The sequence below is a fragment of the Pan troglodytes genome, chromosome 8 (assembly GCF_028858775.2).
Source record: "Pan troglodytes isolate AG18354 chromosome 8, NHGRI_mPanTro3-v2.0_pri, whole genome shotgun sequence".
NCBI classification, from domain to species: domain Eukaryota; kingdom Metazoa; phylum Chordata; class Mammalia; order Primates; family Hominidae; genus Pan; species Pan troglodytes.
In genome coordinates, this window is record NC_072406.2 from 129024310 (window position 1) to 129042310 (window position 18001).

An 18001-nucleotide genomic window follows, 5' to 3' on the forward strand; every position below is an offset into this window, starting at 1 on the left:
TCTTCACTGTAGTAAGCTACTCTCTCATCATACCTGATTACTGAAGGAATCCATTTTCCATGTTTTAACCCTTGAATCCCCAACTTCTTTCTCCATTTACTGATGGATGTGGTGGCTTCAGTTAACATATGAGTAAACTTTCAATACAAGGGCAATTGTGGAGGAAAGAAAGGTTTCTGCATGACTCTCAACTGAAATGATGAAGAGCTCAGCTAATAAAATACCAAGACTATTTTAGTTATCTCTTTATATTAGAATCATAAAATTTGAGAATCAGAAATTAACTTAGAAACTGTGGTACATATAATTCCTTCACTTTATAGAAAAGAGAATTCAAATTCAGTGAGCCTCAGGGTCTGGGGACAGGTCCCACAATAAGTCATTGATAGGGCTGGAACTAGAACTTAGATTTCCCAAGTCCCAAACCAATACTCTTTTTCTACTTCAAACCACTGTGATCATTTAACAACCTTAGGCCCCATGTTAGTTAAATGTTCATAATACTAACTAATCTAATTGTCAGGCAAAATTAACTATTCAAAAATTTCTGGGTATTTTGGAAAACTGAAGATGTCTGGAAAAGACCCATAATATAATTTTTTAAAAATTGCTTTTAGTTCTTTGATTTACAGCCAACTGAAATTGAGAAGAGAATTTTGATTTGCATCAGTCTTTTCTTCAGCAATCACCACTGTCACTTAGAGTGGCTTTTTAAGTGACTGGGGTGACTCAAAAGGTTTCATTTCCTAAACCTCAAAACCTTTTGTGACTATGAGAAATGGACTATACATATTTTTATCTACAAAACATCCAGCTTTAAAACTTAAGTGGAAGTAGGTTTGGAAAAACGAGGTCAGTCAATACTGAGACATTAAAGATTGGCTTGAAAATTGTTCAACTCAGAAAATAGAATAGGGTTTTGAAACTCCCCCAAACCAGAGACTTGTTTTCTACCTGGGGGCTAACTTAGCAGAAGGCCAAATCACTAAGTCTTACAACTTGGGTCACATTCCATTTCATCAAAAAATAACCCACACTGAGCTTCTTTCTGGTTCTGTTCCACAATAGAACCGAACACAGTGTTTTTTGGTTTCTTGATAACCCCTGGTACCAGTGCTTGTGTTTTTCAGTACACAACTGCAGGCTTTTCGTGTTCCATCTTAATTGTTTCTTACATGCCATCATTGTGAGGTTGGGAGCATGTGCTTTACAGGGTACTAACTTCAATAATCCTAACAGTCTGAACTCCAGCAACAAGCACCACTAAAGACCCAAAAGTCTGGCAGGTCGAGCTAGGAGCTTTCTTTTTATCTTTCTTATAAGAATGTGTGTGGTTTATAGGCTCCAGGTGACAGGGAATTACAAATAGTCCATCCTTCCTCAAAGAAACTTCTATGGGGGAAGAGGAGAACTGCCACTTGGCAGAGAGTAGGGGAGAGAATCATGAGTTCTACTTTTAAAAAAACTTAATGTAAAGAAGTAATATTGTCAGAGTAGTAACTCCTAGTGATTACACTAATGCCAGGTAAGGCAGTGAGATCTAAAGATAGATCCAAGGCAAGAAGGATGGGGGCAATTTGCCCTAAAAAAGATGTCTTAAAATTTTTTATAACTTATAAATTATTTCACAAATTTCTCTCCTTGAAGTGGCACAAAATTATGGTGAATATGGTATTTAAGAGTAATGCTGTAATTCAGTAAACTTGCTACCATGCAGCATTCTCAGAGAATGGGATATCTAGGCTAATCAAATATTATCATATGTACCTCATAGAGATGTCTGATTTTCAAAATTAACCTAATTTTTAAAAAGTCAAACTCAGTATAGTCTACTCTTTCACTATTGGCCAGAACTGTGCCCCAGGGGACATCTTTATGAACATGAATTAGCATTATAACACAAACACAACAAAAGAGACTGTCATAGGGAGTTCTCCTTAATAGAACACTGAATAACAGACTTTTCTGATCAAAGAATCCATTAGATAATCACCACATGCTTTTTCAATGGCTTTAATACACTATTCTGTAGGTAGGCCACCACTGTTAGCCAGTGATATACCTCTCTTCAGTGCTAATCCCACTCACTTAAAACTAAAGCAAACTAATTAAGCCATTCTGGGTTAAGTCTACTGTTTAAAGACATGCTTGATGAAAATAATCTTGTTTACCACAATTATGTGGATGTCTACATGCAATGCCTAATTGGCACAGCAACAACAAACATGGGAGTATTCAGTCTTGTACCTCCGCCCCCATGTTTGTTGACTTACTGTGCATAATAACTGGGACTGGGACCGTAACAGGATCTGAGAATAGAGCTCTTAGTATCTGAAACATTTTCTAAGTGAGGCATCTGTCTCTAACAGCAACTGCTGGAGAGTGCAGTAGCCGCTGATTCCATTGGCAAAAGCTCACAGTTTGAAAAGCAAAAATATGACTAGGAAGGGACACAAAGCATGCTCTCCAACTGTCAGAAAATAAAACTAGTAACATAAAAAAAGGGCCTCTTATTTTATTCCTCAATTTATCATCAAATAATTGTTTCGACTGTGAGAAAAGGCAGACTGTGACCCTGATATGAAGCTATTTGGGGAGGAACTTAGCTTCACATTTAGGATTCTCCTTTTAGGCTTCAAAGTAAAGCATTATTCATCTATTATATTTCTGTTTTTCATCAACATGTACGGACCCTTGCATATGGCCAGCCACTTCATCTTCAAGCTGTGATGCCAGGATTGGAGGGCAAGAACAGGAAACAATGACTTTGGTGAAAGTGTAACCACTCTTTTAGAACAAAAACAGCACAGTGTTATTTGAAAAATTATTAACATATGTGATGGAGCAGTCTGTAAGCACGATCAAATAAACTGGCCAAAGATGAGGCTAATTGTAAATGGGAATAAAACACACCACAAACAATTCACAAAAAACAGATTTTAAAATACTCTCCTTTCATTTCCCCATTAGCTAAACAATAAACCGAAATCTATTCTTACCAGTATTCCTTTTAGTTCATCCACTGCACTTTCGCAGCCTTTCGAAGATTCTGGCTATAATTTTAATAAGAAAGAAAAATTACTGAGTAATTCAGTTTAAAAATACTAAACAATGATTTTTACATGGCAAACTATTAGTAGCCTTATATTGGTAATATGTATGACTATATATATTTTTAAATTAGGACTATGTCTTAAGGTTAGGAAAAAATACTAGCCATGTTAGTGCTTTCAAGTAGCAGTTAAACAAAAAATAAGAAGTTATATTCAAAGCAAAAGGAGACAAGCTACCCTCTTCTAAATACCATATTGTTACCTCTTGATTATTATCATAGACAGAGAAGATTTGGTAGACATCGGATTTCAAAGATCTGATTCCAAATTATTCAGAGCTTCTTACGATAAACTGTCCTCTACCTGCATTGCTGGACTCTGCCAGCAAGCAGAGACTAGAAACAAGGCAGTGCAGAGCAGAAGCAAGCCACAGGGCAGAAAACCTCTCTCAGCTCCACCAGCTATGGGAGGAGGTCAGCTTACAGGGGCCTGGCATGTAAGAATTTCACAAGAGGACAGAGTCGAGAGAGCAGGGACCAGCAAAGAACCTGGCTACAGGAGAAAGTTAGCATGGCTGGCTGCCAGAGCAGCCAAAGACCTCAGAGGAGGTGTAGTCCAATCACTCATCTTGGAAGGAAAGTCAGGCTTCAGCAAGGTAGTATTTGAGTTAGGTGTCTTGATTACAAGCTCAGCTCTCTTCTGGCCATACCATGGACAAAATAATCTGAAGTAAAATTCTGGGTATGATTTGCCTGCCCCACAATACCTAACGATCTCTGCAGATCACTCAACTAATTTAATGGAGGGAAAATTTAGCATGAGGACCTCATGAAAAGTAAGTTCAGGAAAGACTTCTGATCTCCCTCGTACCACTTCCTTTCACAAAGGATAGAGATGAAGGGGAAACTTGCAAGACATAGTGAAAGGAACCCCTTGAGCCTCTTATTCCTGGAAAAGAGGTAAGGTTATATTCTCTCTCATCAAAAAAATGAGAGTTAATTAACAGCAACCTGTAATCCTTTCCTCTCAAAAACAATTTAAAAATAAGATCCTACTTCAAATTTTAAAAACAGAGAAGTAAGAGAGAGAGAGGTTTGCTGCTCATGTACAAAGCTGACTAAGGCATTCGGTTCTCATAGCGCAGGTTTTCTGTGAAATACACATGCCCTTAGTGCCAGTCAATAAGCACTAAGACACTAATTTCAACCACACTAGCACCACCACCACCACCAAGGAATTTCGAAAATAAGCGGTTAAATTAATATTCTCAAGGCAGGCTTAGTACTCTGCAGGTCAACCCTTCAGGTGATAAGCTGTGACGTTCAAACAAATGCCCTGCCTTTAGGCATACCCAAAAGTGCTGCCATGCCACTCAGGCTGCCCTCTGACTGCACAAGCCTTTCGAACCCTGGACCACAAAATGTCACCATTTGTGACATTTCAGGAAAGCCCTGATGGTACTAGGGGAAGACGTCTGTCCTCAAGCATGCAGTGACAATTTGTTTTAAAGGTTATTGACCAGGTCATTCAGCACTATATCTACACAGTTCAAGATTACCAGCAAAAAACCCAGTTGTCCACTGATCCTTGTTCAGTTGCTTCCCAGATTTTGAATTGACATTAAATAATGTGTAACTGCAGGAAGAGTCATGGGAAGAAAGAAAAAGCACAAAGTGATATTCTGAAAATGAAAGTACGTATGGAACATTGATTGCTTATGATTTAAGAAGTTTTCAACTTTTTTCTTTCTAAAACTAATTTTGTTTCTTTATGGCATTGTATTTTTCTCTAGTAATAGTTTGGTTTTGCTTATTCTTTCCATAATTAGTGGTGATGTGAAAGTCATAAAAATGGATTCTTTTTCAAAGGTGGCACTCAGACCTTGCATTTTAAAGTATTTTCACACTTTATTCCATTTGATCTTGACAACAACCCCATGTGTCAGATAAGGCAGGTGCTATCCCCATCTTGAAGAGAAGAAGTGTGGGGAAGCTGGGTGACAGTGCCAGGGCCCAACTCCAAGAGCTCTGCTCTTCACTCTCTTGCCAGACACCAGCACTGGGCCAGCTGTGCCAGATCATTCTACACACTCAGCTTCTCCTCCAGTTTTACATTTCATCCTTTACTTAGAAAACTGCTTTCAGATAATTGGCACAAGACTGAACTATTTTACGTGGTTGGCTGAAGCTTCTGTTTCCTTAGATGTAAATTTACTCCTGGAGTTGAGTATTCTTTCCCTCTTTCCAATCCTTTCCCATGTACAGCCCACACTATAGCCACTCTCGCCTTGCCTGGCTATCTTGCCTGGCTGTGACAAAGTGGCAACTTAGAAAACCCATCAGAGGCCGGGCATGGTGGCTCATGCCTGTAATCCCAACACTTTGGGAGACCAAGGTGGACAGATCATGAAGTCAAGAGATTGAGACCATCCTGGCCAACACGGTGAAACCCTGTCTTTACTAAAAATACAAAAATTAGCTGGGCATGGTGGCATGCGCCTGTAGTTCCAGCTACTTGGGAGGCTGAGGCAGGAGAATCGCTTGAACACGGGAGGCAGAGGTTGCAGTGAGCCGAGATTGCGCCACTGCACTCTAGCCTGGCGACAGAGTAAGACTCCATCTAAAAAAAAAAAAAAAAAAAAGAATAGAAAAAGAAAACCCTCAGAATGTGTACTGAAGTCATAACACTGGGGGACGTTCACACGGTTGAGGTAGGGCAGCCTTGAGAGGGAGAAAGAACCAAACCGTGAAGGTTAGTGAAGAAGGCGAAGGAAGAAGAGGAAGTGGAGGAAGAGGAAGAATCAGTCAGTTCATACCTAATTAGAGAGGAGAGAGAGTATTTTTCAAGAACAATGTTTAAAACTATTATTGGGCTTATTTAAATGTAGCGGATATACAAACAAAGGCAGGGGAGAGATCATGAAAGGGACTCTAAGCGACTTCACAGATCCTGGAGCGCTCGCTGTGGTCTAGTTTAGGAGAGAGTTTTTCTCCTTGAAGTGACTTGGAAAACATTTGTGAAATTAATGAAAAACAATCATATAAGTCTCACTATTTTCCCCAAAGTTGTCCTAGTTTTGTTCTGCTGTTATTATTATGTGATTCCGTCCACTATAATAGAAGCCTCAGAAAGCCGAGGGTTTTTGCCTATTTTGTTCACTACTTTATCCCTCGTGCTTAAAACAGCATCTGGCACATAGCAGATAATCAGTAGAATCACACAAAAGAATCAGGAATCAAAGAAAAGAAAGGATGTGATAATTGTTATTTGTTTGGTGTAACAGTTCGTATCACTGTCTCTCGTAATGAGACGACAGCACCCCCAAAATAACATGGCTTCCTTTTTATACTGATTTAGGTTCACCATGGGTCCTCCTGAAACATGCTTATGTGGAAGTAAAAGCTTTTGTGACACATTAGCTTTATCCTAAGATCTGACAGTGGGTCCTGATGCAGCTTTCATCAAATTTCAAATTTATACATTTAAAAAAGGAAATATCAAACAGGGATAAAAGCATTTAGTCACTCCATACCTTTGTCTTCGGTCTGGCTGTCTGATTAACGGGTCTAAGATGAACTCCCTTTTTAATTCTATCCATCATCTCTTCAACTGCTTGCCTCTTTAGATCTGTGACTTCTTCAGCTGTTCAAAGAACACAGACATAAATCCTCTTATGTTACAAGAAAACAGCTACTTCCTATTTTTGGTGACTTGGAAAAATTACACTATGCAATTAATCACAGTCATTTTTCATTCACAGTTGCAGAACACTAAAAATTTACTAGTTAACAGCTATCAGGTAGCAACACTTAAAGAAAAAACTTTTAGAGAAAAAATCTGATCAGAAAAATAAGAGTTATAAAAATTTGTAGCCTGGATCCAAGTCAGTATTGTCTTGCCTCTGTCAACAAAGTAGACTTTGTTCGCTTGTCCACATTTCTCCAGGTCTTTAAAATCCCAACTTTGTGCCTAATCCCAAATAATCTTTGTCTCAAAGATGTTTTTACAACTTACTGTACATCCTATGTCAAAGAAATCAGCCTAAAAAAGAAACAACTACCAGAAATCCATCGGGGGAAAAAAAGATGAAACAGATGTTTTTCTTGTTGGAATAAGTCTATAGTCAAAAGACAAACAGTAAATAAATAAAATCTATTTTTAAACTGCCATCTTTTGTTTATGAATCGCATGGAAAGGAAACATTTAAGCAAACCTTTCTCAAGTCTTTTTAAATTGTCAGTGTTAAAAGAAAATATACATGTAGCAATAATTGCAATTAGGTAATTACATTTGATTTTAAAATTCAACTATCTATTGTTTAACGTTGCCACTATTTTGCTGCAAAAATAAATAAATAAATAAAAAAGAGGTGGAGATGTGTATCAATTGGATGAATGTAACTGAGGTGAACTTGAACTTATTGATCAGAAAAGTGAAATGTCTCTCTTGCAGAATAGCTTGACCAAAATCACAGAACCATTTCAGAACATTTATCACCATTAATGCAGTTCTAGGTCTTGTGTTTACTTCCATCTAGCTCATTGCAGCCAACATATTTGAGTTTATCTCATAAGGACCTTCCAATTACCGTCTTTAATAGACTCTACACTGCCTGGCAATATGGTGGGCACTCAACAAGTTTCTACTGACTATTGGCTTCTGAAGTTTCTGCTTTAAATGCCTACTAATATTTTTACTATCTGAGTAGAAATGACTAAACCCCAAAAGGCTGGCTTCTAAATGCCAGGCAATCACTACTGCATCCCCGAGCTAATTAGCTCTAGTATTAGGCTTTGCAATAAGGAGGCCTAGATTATGGCTTCTTTTTCTGCTACAAGGCTAGACTCCATTCCAACCCTGGGTAGCCATTCCTCTTGTGTAAGTGCCTAGGGGAGCAACTAAGAGAGACCAGAAGTTTCCATTACCCTCATCTGTACAAGTCCACAATAAGGGATCACTGCTATATTCACTGTATAACCTAGGTTTTCGGATACCGTCCTAACTTCAAAGAGAATTGTCAACCTCAGAAGCCATTGAAATGCTGAGAATTAAAACCTCTCAACATCTAAACAACAGTTTTCAGATCCAGAAGTCAAAACAAATATCTTTTACCAAGCAACATGGGAAACATGGTCACCAAAGTTAGAACTCATCTACCAGTAAATGAAAGATGACTAAACTGTGGGTTGATCAACCATGTGCCCTTAAGCAGCATTTTCTTGGGCAGCTTCTTCTGACGGTTCACAAACATCAACAAAGGGACAGATAAGTAAATTATGATGGGTAGAAATTCATTCTTTCATTCAATCATTCATTCCTTTATTCACTCACTCACTCAATATCTGAGTATCTGTTGTGAACTACACAGTACTTTTGCTGACCCTACTCAAAACCCAGGGAGATAAAACCCAGTCTGCCATTCAAGCATCTGGTATGGGTATGGGATTTATTCCTGAGAATTTAGAAAATACTTTTTTTTCTGAGATGGAGTCTTGCTCTGTCGCCCAGAGCTGGAGTGCAATGGCACGATCTCGGCTCACTGCAACCTCCACCTCCCGGGTTCAAGCAATTCTCCTGCCTCAGCCTCTCGAGTAGCTGGGATTACAAGCACGCGTCACTACGCCCAGCTAATTTTTGTATTTTTAGTAGACACGGGGTTTCACCATAGAAAATACATTTTTAAAACATTTGATTTTTCAAAAAGTCTGCCATTTTGAGACTAGGAAGAGCTGCATGGTAATAGGAACACCGCCTACAAACAGATTAGCACTCTGTAAGGAATGACTGAAACCCAATTAAATGCACCATACAAAAACTAATTAAGGCAGACAGATGGAGAATTATGGTCAACACCATTCAAATCTGCTACAGCATCTAACATAGCAGGAATTTAAAGTAGTTTCTTATATTTGCTTGCCAGAATCATAGTGATAATTCAGAGACGTGCCACTATCTGTATTGTGTACAGATTATAAACCAGGCTTTAATTTCTCAGTCTTTTTCAAATGTAAAGGCTTAATTGGTTTTAAGGAAAAGAAATCATTCTTATCAGATTCCCTACTCAGGCGCAATACAAGAGCAACGCTAGGTTAGCTACACAAGCTTTCTCTCTTGCCGACCCTGTTTTTGAACTAGCAAAAAGCAATCTATACGAACTTCTAAACTATTAAGCAGTTCTAATAAATCTGCAAGAATCACCTACAGAGAGCTCATGGTATGTTTTGTAATTCTTTCTGCAATCACACAGTTGGTAATTGTCTCACAAAAGCATGTAATCAAGGGGACAATAGAAATATGCAGGATACTGGAGATTAAAGAAAAGGGACAAATGAAGACAACAGGTCTAATGTTATTGAACTGCCACAGGAAAATAAAATCAAATGCTCTTTGAGTTAGTGCTTCAAGGTCAGTCTTGGATCAGAAAGCTACATGTAATTAATTGGGGCTTAAATTTTAAGACCCACTTGAAAAATAAATTAGTTCCTTATAAAAAAAAAAAAGACCCACAGACAAGACCATCACCTTATTACTAAATAAAACCTTCTGCTATTACCTTGAAGAAACGAAAATGAATTTCCAAATTCCACAGGATTACTATTTCTTTCACTAACTTTCTTTTAAAGGTAATTTAAAAAAAAATCTTATGCCACCATGATATACCATATTTCTAAAGAATACATTATAGTTGAATTAAGTTCAAATCTGACATCAGGTCATAAAGTTAAAGAAATTTCCTTAGCTACAATAATCACAAGAACCTGTGGGATGAGGATTCCCTTTGCTCCTCCCAAAGGATGGCTAGTACCTTTTCCATGTTTTTCCATGCTAACATTTTGAGTATTTTCTGTGCTGGATACTACTGTAAACACTTTTCATGTTGTGAGACTCACTAATTCTCACAACAATCCTGTGAAATAGGAAATACTATTATCCCCATTCTACAGATTAGCAAATCAAGGCACGGCAAAGTAAGAAAAGATCAACAAATTAATGACCTAAATGTATGATAAACAGTAGGCATACTTCTGAAATCCAGAACTGGCCTAATAAATACATTCTTGTCAAAATCAGAGTTATTATCTTCAGAGTGTAATGATCTTTTACATTCAATTATTAAAACTATCTATAAAATATTATAGTCTTTCTTTACAATGAAGTTTTTAGAGCCATAAGTAAGGAGTAAAAGTTTCCCTACTAATAAACTCTGAATACCTTACCAACTGTAAGTTAAAAGCCATCATAAGATGCTAACCTAAGAAAGAAAACACAGTGAACACAGTCACTATGTTATAAATGCAAACCCCAAAGTGTCACAGAGAATCCCAATGTTTGATGCTTTACATTAATTCATCATGCATTTAATTATTGATTTGTTCACTCAACAACTATTTTTTCAGTGTGACCTATTAACAAGACACTATAAATAACTGCCTTGCCAGATAGAAGGAGGGTAGTGCTTCAGCCATGTGTGAGTACAGTATGCATTATTCAAGGCTGTGTGTTTTTTAGGGTTGCTCCATTCTAAAATCTCAAGAGCAACTTCTATATTGGTAACTCTACTTAGAATCCCAAAATAGCAATCTGGTAGCCCAAGGATGTGGGAGAAAATACTGTCACATTTCATGAATTATAAATAAGAAAAACTGTATAGGTCCTAAAACCGGGGGTTAAGAAATTTTCGAATAATTTTTCTTTTTAATTTAAGGTGCTATCAAAGCTGACAAGTTGGTGATGTGATTTACTTGGAAGGAAAATTCATTTTATTCCAATTTCCCCTCAACCCTCTAAAATATATCAATTGTCTCCCCCGTAAAAAATGAAACAAAATTTAAATTACAGCATCAGGAAACACTAATAGCCAGTAACCAAAGAGCAGGGCCGCCCAGCAAATCACCAAAGGCGGAATTGCTTCAGAATCCTGCAATGGCTTGTGCAATGCAGAATTTGCCTTTCAGCCCCATTAATGTGCAGAGGAATAGATTCCAAAGGATTGCAGAAGGCAGGCACAGAAAGCCAATTCTTAGAGAGAAAATCAGCTTTCATTTGTAATGGTGCTGCAAGATTCCTGCTAAGAGAGAAAAAAACTAAGTCCAAACTTCAATTCATTCAATATGCATGAAAGCAGTGGGATGCTGCCAAGAAGAGTAAACCCTCAAAGAGCTTGCAATCTGCTCAGGGGGAGAGAGGTGGAAATAACTCAAACACCACAGCCAGAGTAGAGGTAGGAAGTGGGACATTAAATCCTTAAAGTAACAGAATTTTAAAGCAAAATGCTGTCACAATGCATGGTAATGAGCTACTCATTACCATGTTGTTTATACTAACAAAATATGATAAAGAGGAGGATGAAGAGTCTGGAACACACCAGCTATCTGCCCAGAATCTGCACGGAGGCTATGGAATTAGAACGGCAGGCACAGGGGACCAAGATCTGGCCTCCTTGTTTTAAGCCTTTGCTGTCACTGTGGCTGCACACCAAACAGACTCCAGTGCATCTAGCCATTTGCTGGCTCTGCTCAATGGGAGGGCCCTTCTCCTTCCAGTCCCATCTCATCATTGTCCTGTATATCTCGATCTCCAATGAACCAGAGTCCTGTGAATTTTACCTCCCTAAATAGTTCCTGAATTCATGCATGTCTCTCTACCCCTGCTGCTACTACCCTCATGTAATAAGCTACCATCAACATTCATCTGAATGACTGCAATAGTCTTCCCTCATCCACCCTTATCCAGTTACAGTCTGTTCTCTCACTGCAGCCAGGGTGATTTTTTTTTAAGGACAATTCTCATCACGTTATACCTCTGCTTAAAATTTCTACTGCTCTTAGGAGAAATGCCAGAACCTTGACCTTGACCTCCAGAATCTGGCTCCTGCCTACCTATTAGACCTCCTCTCTTGGACACCATGTTCCAGCCATACCAACTTTCTTTCAGTTTCCTAATATGCCAAGTTCCTTCCTGGACACTTTGGACCTTTGAATCCGCTGCTCCTCTATTTAAAATGGTTTTACCCTAAACACCACCACCCAACCCACCCAATGTTCTAAAGGCACAACTACTCAGCTTGAACATCATTTTCAGACACCAGCAGTCCACTTCCACAATCTCCTAGCACTGTGTACTCCTCTTTAATTGTATTTAAATAATTACATATTTACTTGTTTACTTCCTGCCTAGTTACACTAGAATGTAACTTCTATATCGTGTACCTCCAGCACACAACAGTGGAGTAGTACATACTAAGTGCTTGATAAAGTCCCAGGGCACTTGCTACCAACTCTAAGAAGTCTTGCCCCAAATCCCTCATTTGGAATTACTCCCTCTCTTTCCTGTACACTCCAAGGTACCCTGACCTTTAATGAAAATATATTTGCCAGTATATCTCTTATTACAGTGAGGTGTGCGTGTTTATCTCCTCTAGATAATAAACTACAGGAAGGCAATGACGGTTACTGGTTCATTCTTACAGCTGTTCAGTGCTTCATACTACTCTCCCAACAACATGTTTATAGTCAAAGAACTTAACAAATATGTGAATTGCCCCAAAATTGTACACCATCAACCACTTACACCAACAGAAGTGATGCTTACTTGTTTCTGGTTGAGTTGCCTTTTCTTTCTTAGCACCACTGCCACTGGGGTGGGATCGTTTCCGGATCATGGACATGAGGGATCTTTGGGAGAAAGAAAAAGATCAACAGGAGATTACTGGATGCCTAGATACTAAATAACCAGTAAAAATCTCACTCTTTGATAGGTGCATGAATATATAACTAGAATCTAAGTAGTCTACGTTCCATTTTTAATAATATTAAACTTTTCATCACTTTACAGAAGAGAAACACGTCTCATCCTCTTCTGTATAAAACCAAACTGATTATTGGAGAGAGTACACTACTATAATAATAAAATGCATACACACTTACAAAGGAAAGAGACAAAAAATTTCAATACTCATATATATAAAATTCAGAAACAGCTATCTATGTACTATGTTAGAGGGGGAGGAAAGAACGTAAGAATCAGGGAATGTTTCACAGAAAAAAAGTGTATGTTATTAGTAAATATCTATTTGTGAACTATGGGTATAAAAACATCTGAATGCGCATGATGTAGACTAAATACTTATGGATAAAACATATTTACACCACTCTCTCTGGTCCATTTAAAAACAAATCTATGTAAAATCAAATTATGATAAATTTGACTACACTCAAATTTTATAACCTTTGATATTATGTAGAATAAAAAGACAAGGATATATAAAGAAATTCTACAGATCAATGAGAAAAAGCACATAATTCAATACAAAATGGAAGAGAACCTTGCAACTCCAAAAAAGATGTCCAGATTTCCAATACATATACAAAAGAGGTACTTGACTTCATTAGCTATTAGGCAAACACAAAACCACACTGGGATATCACTATACTTTCATCAAATAGACAAAAAAAATCTGATAATATCAAGTGTTAGTGGGTTTGTGGAGTAACAGAAGTTCTCAAACCAAACAGGATATATAAATTAATAGTACATTTCACTCTGGAAAACTCTTTGTAATTATCTAGTAGAGCCAAAAATATATGTATCTTATGAGCCAATGATTCCACTGCCATATATCCTACAGAAAGGCAAGCACTTGCGCACCAGGATACATGAACAAGAATGTTCATGAAGAATTTCCGTAATTCCCCAGAACTGGTAATAACTCAAATGTCCATCAGCACCACAATGGATAAGTACATTCTGAGACCTTCATAAAGTGAATTATATATCAGTGAATATGAATAGACTTAAGCTACACAACATGGATGAATCTTACAAAATAATACAGAGTAGGCCGGGTGCAGTGGCTCACACCTGTAATCCCAGCACTTTGGGAGGCCAAGGTGGGCAGATCACCTGAGGTCAGGAGTTCGAGACCAGCCTGGCCAACATGGCGAAACCCTGTCTCTACTAAAAATATGAAAAAATTAGCTGGGCGTGGTGGCGGACATCTGTAATCCCAGCTACTTGGGAAGCTAAGCAGGAGAATCGCTTGAACCTGGGAGGCGGAAGTTGCAGTAAGCCAAGATCACACCATTGCACTCCAGCCTGGGCAACAAAAGCAAAACTCCATCTCAAAAAAAAAAAAAAAAAAAATAATAATAATAATAATAATAATAATAATGTAGAGTAAAAAGAGCAAGACCACAATGATACATGAAAATTCCAATTACGTAAAGTTCAAAACCAGGCCATACAGATATTTACAGTAGTTTAGGGATACATATTAGGCAAGAAAATTTTTCTTCAATAATGCAAGGAAATGATCACCATAAAAGATAGCAATTAGGGAGGAAGGTGGTTATCTCTGGAAAAGGATCAAAGGAAAGAATTAGGGTACCAGTATTGCCTATTTCTTGATTTGGAGGGTGATTACATAGATGCTCACTTTAACATTCTTTTAAAACTGTACATAGGCTTGTGTATATATCTGCATATATCATTTCCTCCATAAAATGTTTACCAAAACATGAATGAATCAAGAATTTTTGAATTCTTTCAACTGCATCATAAATGTCCTCAGTGTGGTGAACTGTATTCGCAAAACAGTCCTGAGGAAGCCAGCAATAGAAAACACATACTTGGAGGATAAAAAAGGCAAAATGTTGCCCTTAGGAAAAGGGGCAAGTGGATATACAGAGTAACACCTGTTCAGAAGATATCATCACCCAATGCTTCCTTTCTTTCCTTTTTTTTTTTTTTTTTTTTTTGAGACAGGGTCTCACTCTGTTGCCCATGCTGGAGTGCATGGGCACAGTCACCACTCATTGCAGCTCCGATCTCCTGCACTCAACTGATCTTACTGCCTCAGCCTTTGGAGTAGCTGGGACTACAGGTACACCACCACTCCTGGTTAATGTTTTTTAATTTTTTGCAGTGGTCTCACCATGTTGCCCAGGCTGGTCCTGAACTCCTGGCCTCAAGCAATCTTCCTGCCTTGGCCTCCCAAAAGGCTGGGATTACAGGCGTGAGCCACTGTGCCCAGCCTCCAGTTTCTTAATCGTTCTAATTTCTAGCTTTTTTTTACTTTTCACTTCTACGTTTGCTTATATTATTAATCCCCTTCCTAATTGCCTTTTCTTAAAATTCCCAAACTCACTGGATAATCTCCCATAAAGCACAGCAAAAAGAAAAAACCACATCCTGCTCTATCTAGCTTGGGAACCAATCATGGAGCTTCTGACTTTGTCTAGTTTCTCTTCTTTGGGCTTGCAATGGCCAAATGGAATTAAATTATTTTCACAAAAGTTAGAAATTCTAATTTACATAGAACTTTGGAATAAGCACATTTTATTCTAGAAGTTATAAAGAATAAAACAAACTTTACTTGCTCAATTTTCCATTCTGTCAGCTGAATCTACTTGTTACCACTCCATGGCGGGCTGGGTGTGAGGAGGGTTCTCACTAATCAGATGCCTCACCTTACCCTTGCACCACACTCTGCACTGACCTCGCCTCTCATTCTGTGAGGAGATTTTGCAAGTGTACATTATTGTACATAAAGATGATGAAGCAGGAATTTATCTGTACTGCTCAGAGTACTTATATATATATTTACACACGGGAAGAAGAATATGTTTATTAGCATAAACCACCTAGATGACGGAAAGTGTTAGCTTAAAGGACTCTGAGGCCGGGCGCGGTGGCTCACGCCTGTAATCCCAGCACTTTGGGAGGCCGAGGCGGGCAGATCACGAGGTCAGGAGATCGAGACCATCCTGGCTAACACGGTGAAACCCCGTCTCTACTAAAAATACAAAAAATTAGCCGGGCGTGGTAGCGGGCGCCTGTAGTCCCAGCTACTCGGGAGGCTGAGGCAGGAGAATGGCGTGAACCCGGGAGGCGGAGCTTGCAGTGAGCCGAGATCGCGCCACTGCACTCCAGCCTGGGCGACAGAGCGAGACTCCGTCTCAAAAAAAAAAAAAAAAAAAAAAAAAGGACTCTGAGTTGAAGCATAAGCTGTAGACACACAGTGCTCAGAGGAAAATCATTGCAATATTAAAACCAACAATCAAGATGGGACTCAGACTACAGGGAAGGCAGGACTCACAGGCCAGAGGAGATTAGGTCAAGACCTCTGGGACCCATACTCAAACCTCTGGCCATCACTGCCCCATTTCACTGTCATTTCAATTGAATGAATAAAATTTCAGGCATGTGTCATCCCAAGATGGAACATTTCAGTGGAGAATTTTCACCTGTTTTTTTTTTCTTTTTTCTTTTTTTTTTTTTTTGAGATGGAGTCTCGCTGTGTCGCCCAGGCTGGAGTGCAGTGGCGCAATCTTGGCTCACTGCAAGCTCCGCCACCCAGGTTCACGCCATTCTCCTGCCTCAGCCTCCCAAGTAGCTGGGACTACAGGCGCCCACCACGCCTGGCTAATTTTTTTTGTATTTTTAGTAGAGACGGGGTTTCACCATGTTAGCCAGGATGGTCTTAATCTCCTGACCTTGTGATCCGCCCGCCTCGGCCTCCCAAAGTGCTGGGATTACAGGCGTGAGCCACTGCGCCCGGCCTTCACCTGTTAGTTTTTCAAGAGGTGTTCGTCATGTCCACTGTGATAGTTATTTTGTGTGTCAACCTGACTGGGCCACGGGGTGCCCGAGATACTTGGTTAAACACTATTCTGGTGTTTCCATGAGGATGTTGTGGATGACACTAACATTTCAATCAGTAGACTGGTAAAGCAGATGGTCCTCCCTGAGGTGGGTGGCCCTCAGCCAATCATTTGAAGGCCTAATTAGAACAACAAGGCTGATCCTCCCTCAACTAACAGGGAATTCCTCCTGCCTGACTGCCTTCAAACTGGGTTATTGGCTTTTTCTTGCTTTCGAACTTGAACTGAAACACTGCCACTTCCTGGGTCTTGAGCCTGTCAAACTTTGGAATAAAACTACACCATAGGTTCTCCCAGTTCTCAGGCCCTTAGACTCAGCCTGGAACCACACCATTGACTCTTCTGGGTGTCCAAGTTGCCAACTCACCCTACAGATCTTGGGGTTTGACAGCCTCCATAATCACATGAGCCAATTCCTTATAATAAATCTGTATTTATATCTGCCTATATCTGTATCTATAGATATACACATTCTATTGGTTCTGTTTCTCTAAAAAAAAAGCACTTAATAGCCTCAACCCTCTCCCCATGAACTATATCTGCATAGAACCTGTCCTACTTTCACTACCACTGGGACAAAGTGACCAAGGTTTGCCTTCTTCCTCTTTCTTCTATCTATTCTTGGAGTCAAATGAGTGGGAAGAGAAGGGAAAAGCAGTAAGCCACTTAAGCTACAGGCCCTAGTCTTTTTTTTTCTTCCCACTTTCATTTCTAACCATGATTTACATCAGGATAAAACAAATAGATAAGGAACAAAGTTAGAAAACTTTGATTTGTGAATTCAAAATCCACTCAAACTCAATACATGTGCAAATATACCTCTTTGACAAGAAAGCACTCCTCACAAAAAAAAAACTCTTTTCTTCAAAAAATTATGTCCTATACTATTTAAATTCATCTTAAAATAAAAATCATATTATTCAATAAAATTTTCTTTAAAGAGCCTTATAAAAGAGTTCACACTTGAGACACAAATAGTCCTGAACATTCGTTTCTCAGCGTAACTGTAAAGTGCTCTTTGGGAAAAAAAATTCTACTTAGGTTATACTTTTAATTCTAGGGGCTCTCAACATTTCTGAGAATAAAAATTAAAGGCCAACAGCAAGACTGTAATTACTTTTTAATCGTTCTCCCTCTTCATGGACAGAAGTGACCTTTCTTATCAGCTCAAAATCCCAGACCTTAGAGAAAGATCAAAGTGATGAATTTCCAATTTTAAATGTCAAATCCAGAATATCTCCTACAGATTTAGCTACCCAGGAGAGAAAGATTTTAAAATACCTGAAA

The 18001-nt window shown here is 38.7% G+C and overlaps 1 protein-coding gene across 3 annotated transcripts in view; it reads right to left on the reverse strand.

Annotated features, from left to right (window-relative positions):
• Window positions 1–18001, reverse strand: part of SHTN1 (shootin 1) — a 120618-nt gene that overhangs the window by 23690 nt on the left and 78927 nt on the right. For all 3 annotated transcript variants that reach the window (XM_521613.9, XM_003312779.7, XM_016919448.4), the window contains exons 12-14: window positions 12645–12727; window positions 6586–6695; window positions 3000–3053 (exon numbers count right to left, since the gene is read on the reverse strand). In XM_521613.9, the coding sequence (XP_521613.3) occupies window positions 3000–3053; window positions 6586–6695; window positions 12645–12727 (247 nt within the window). The remainder of the gene's footprint in view (window positions 1–2999; window positions 3054–6585; window positions 6696–12644; window positions 12728–18001) is intronic.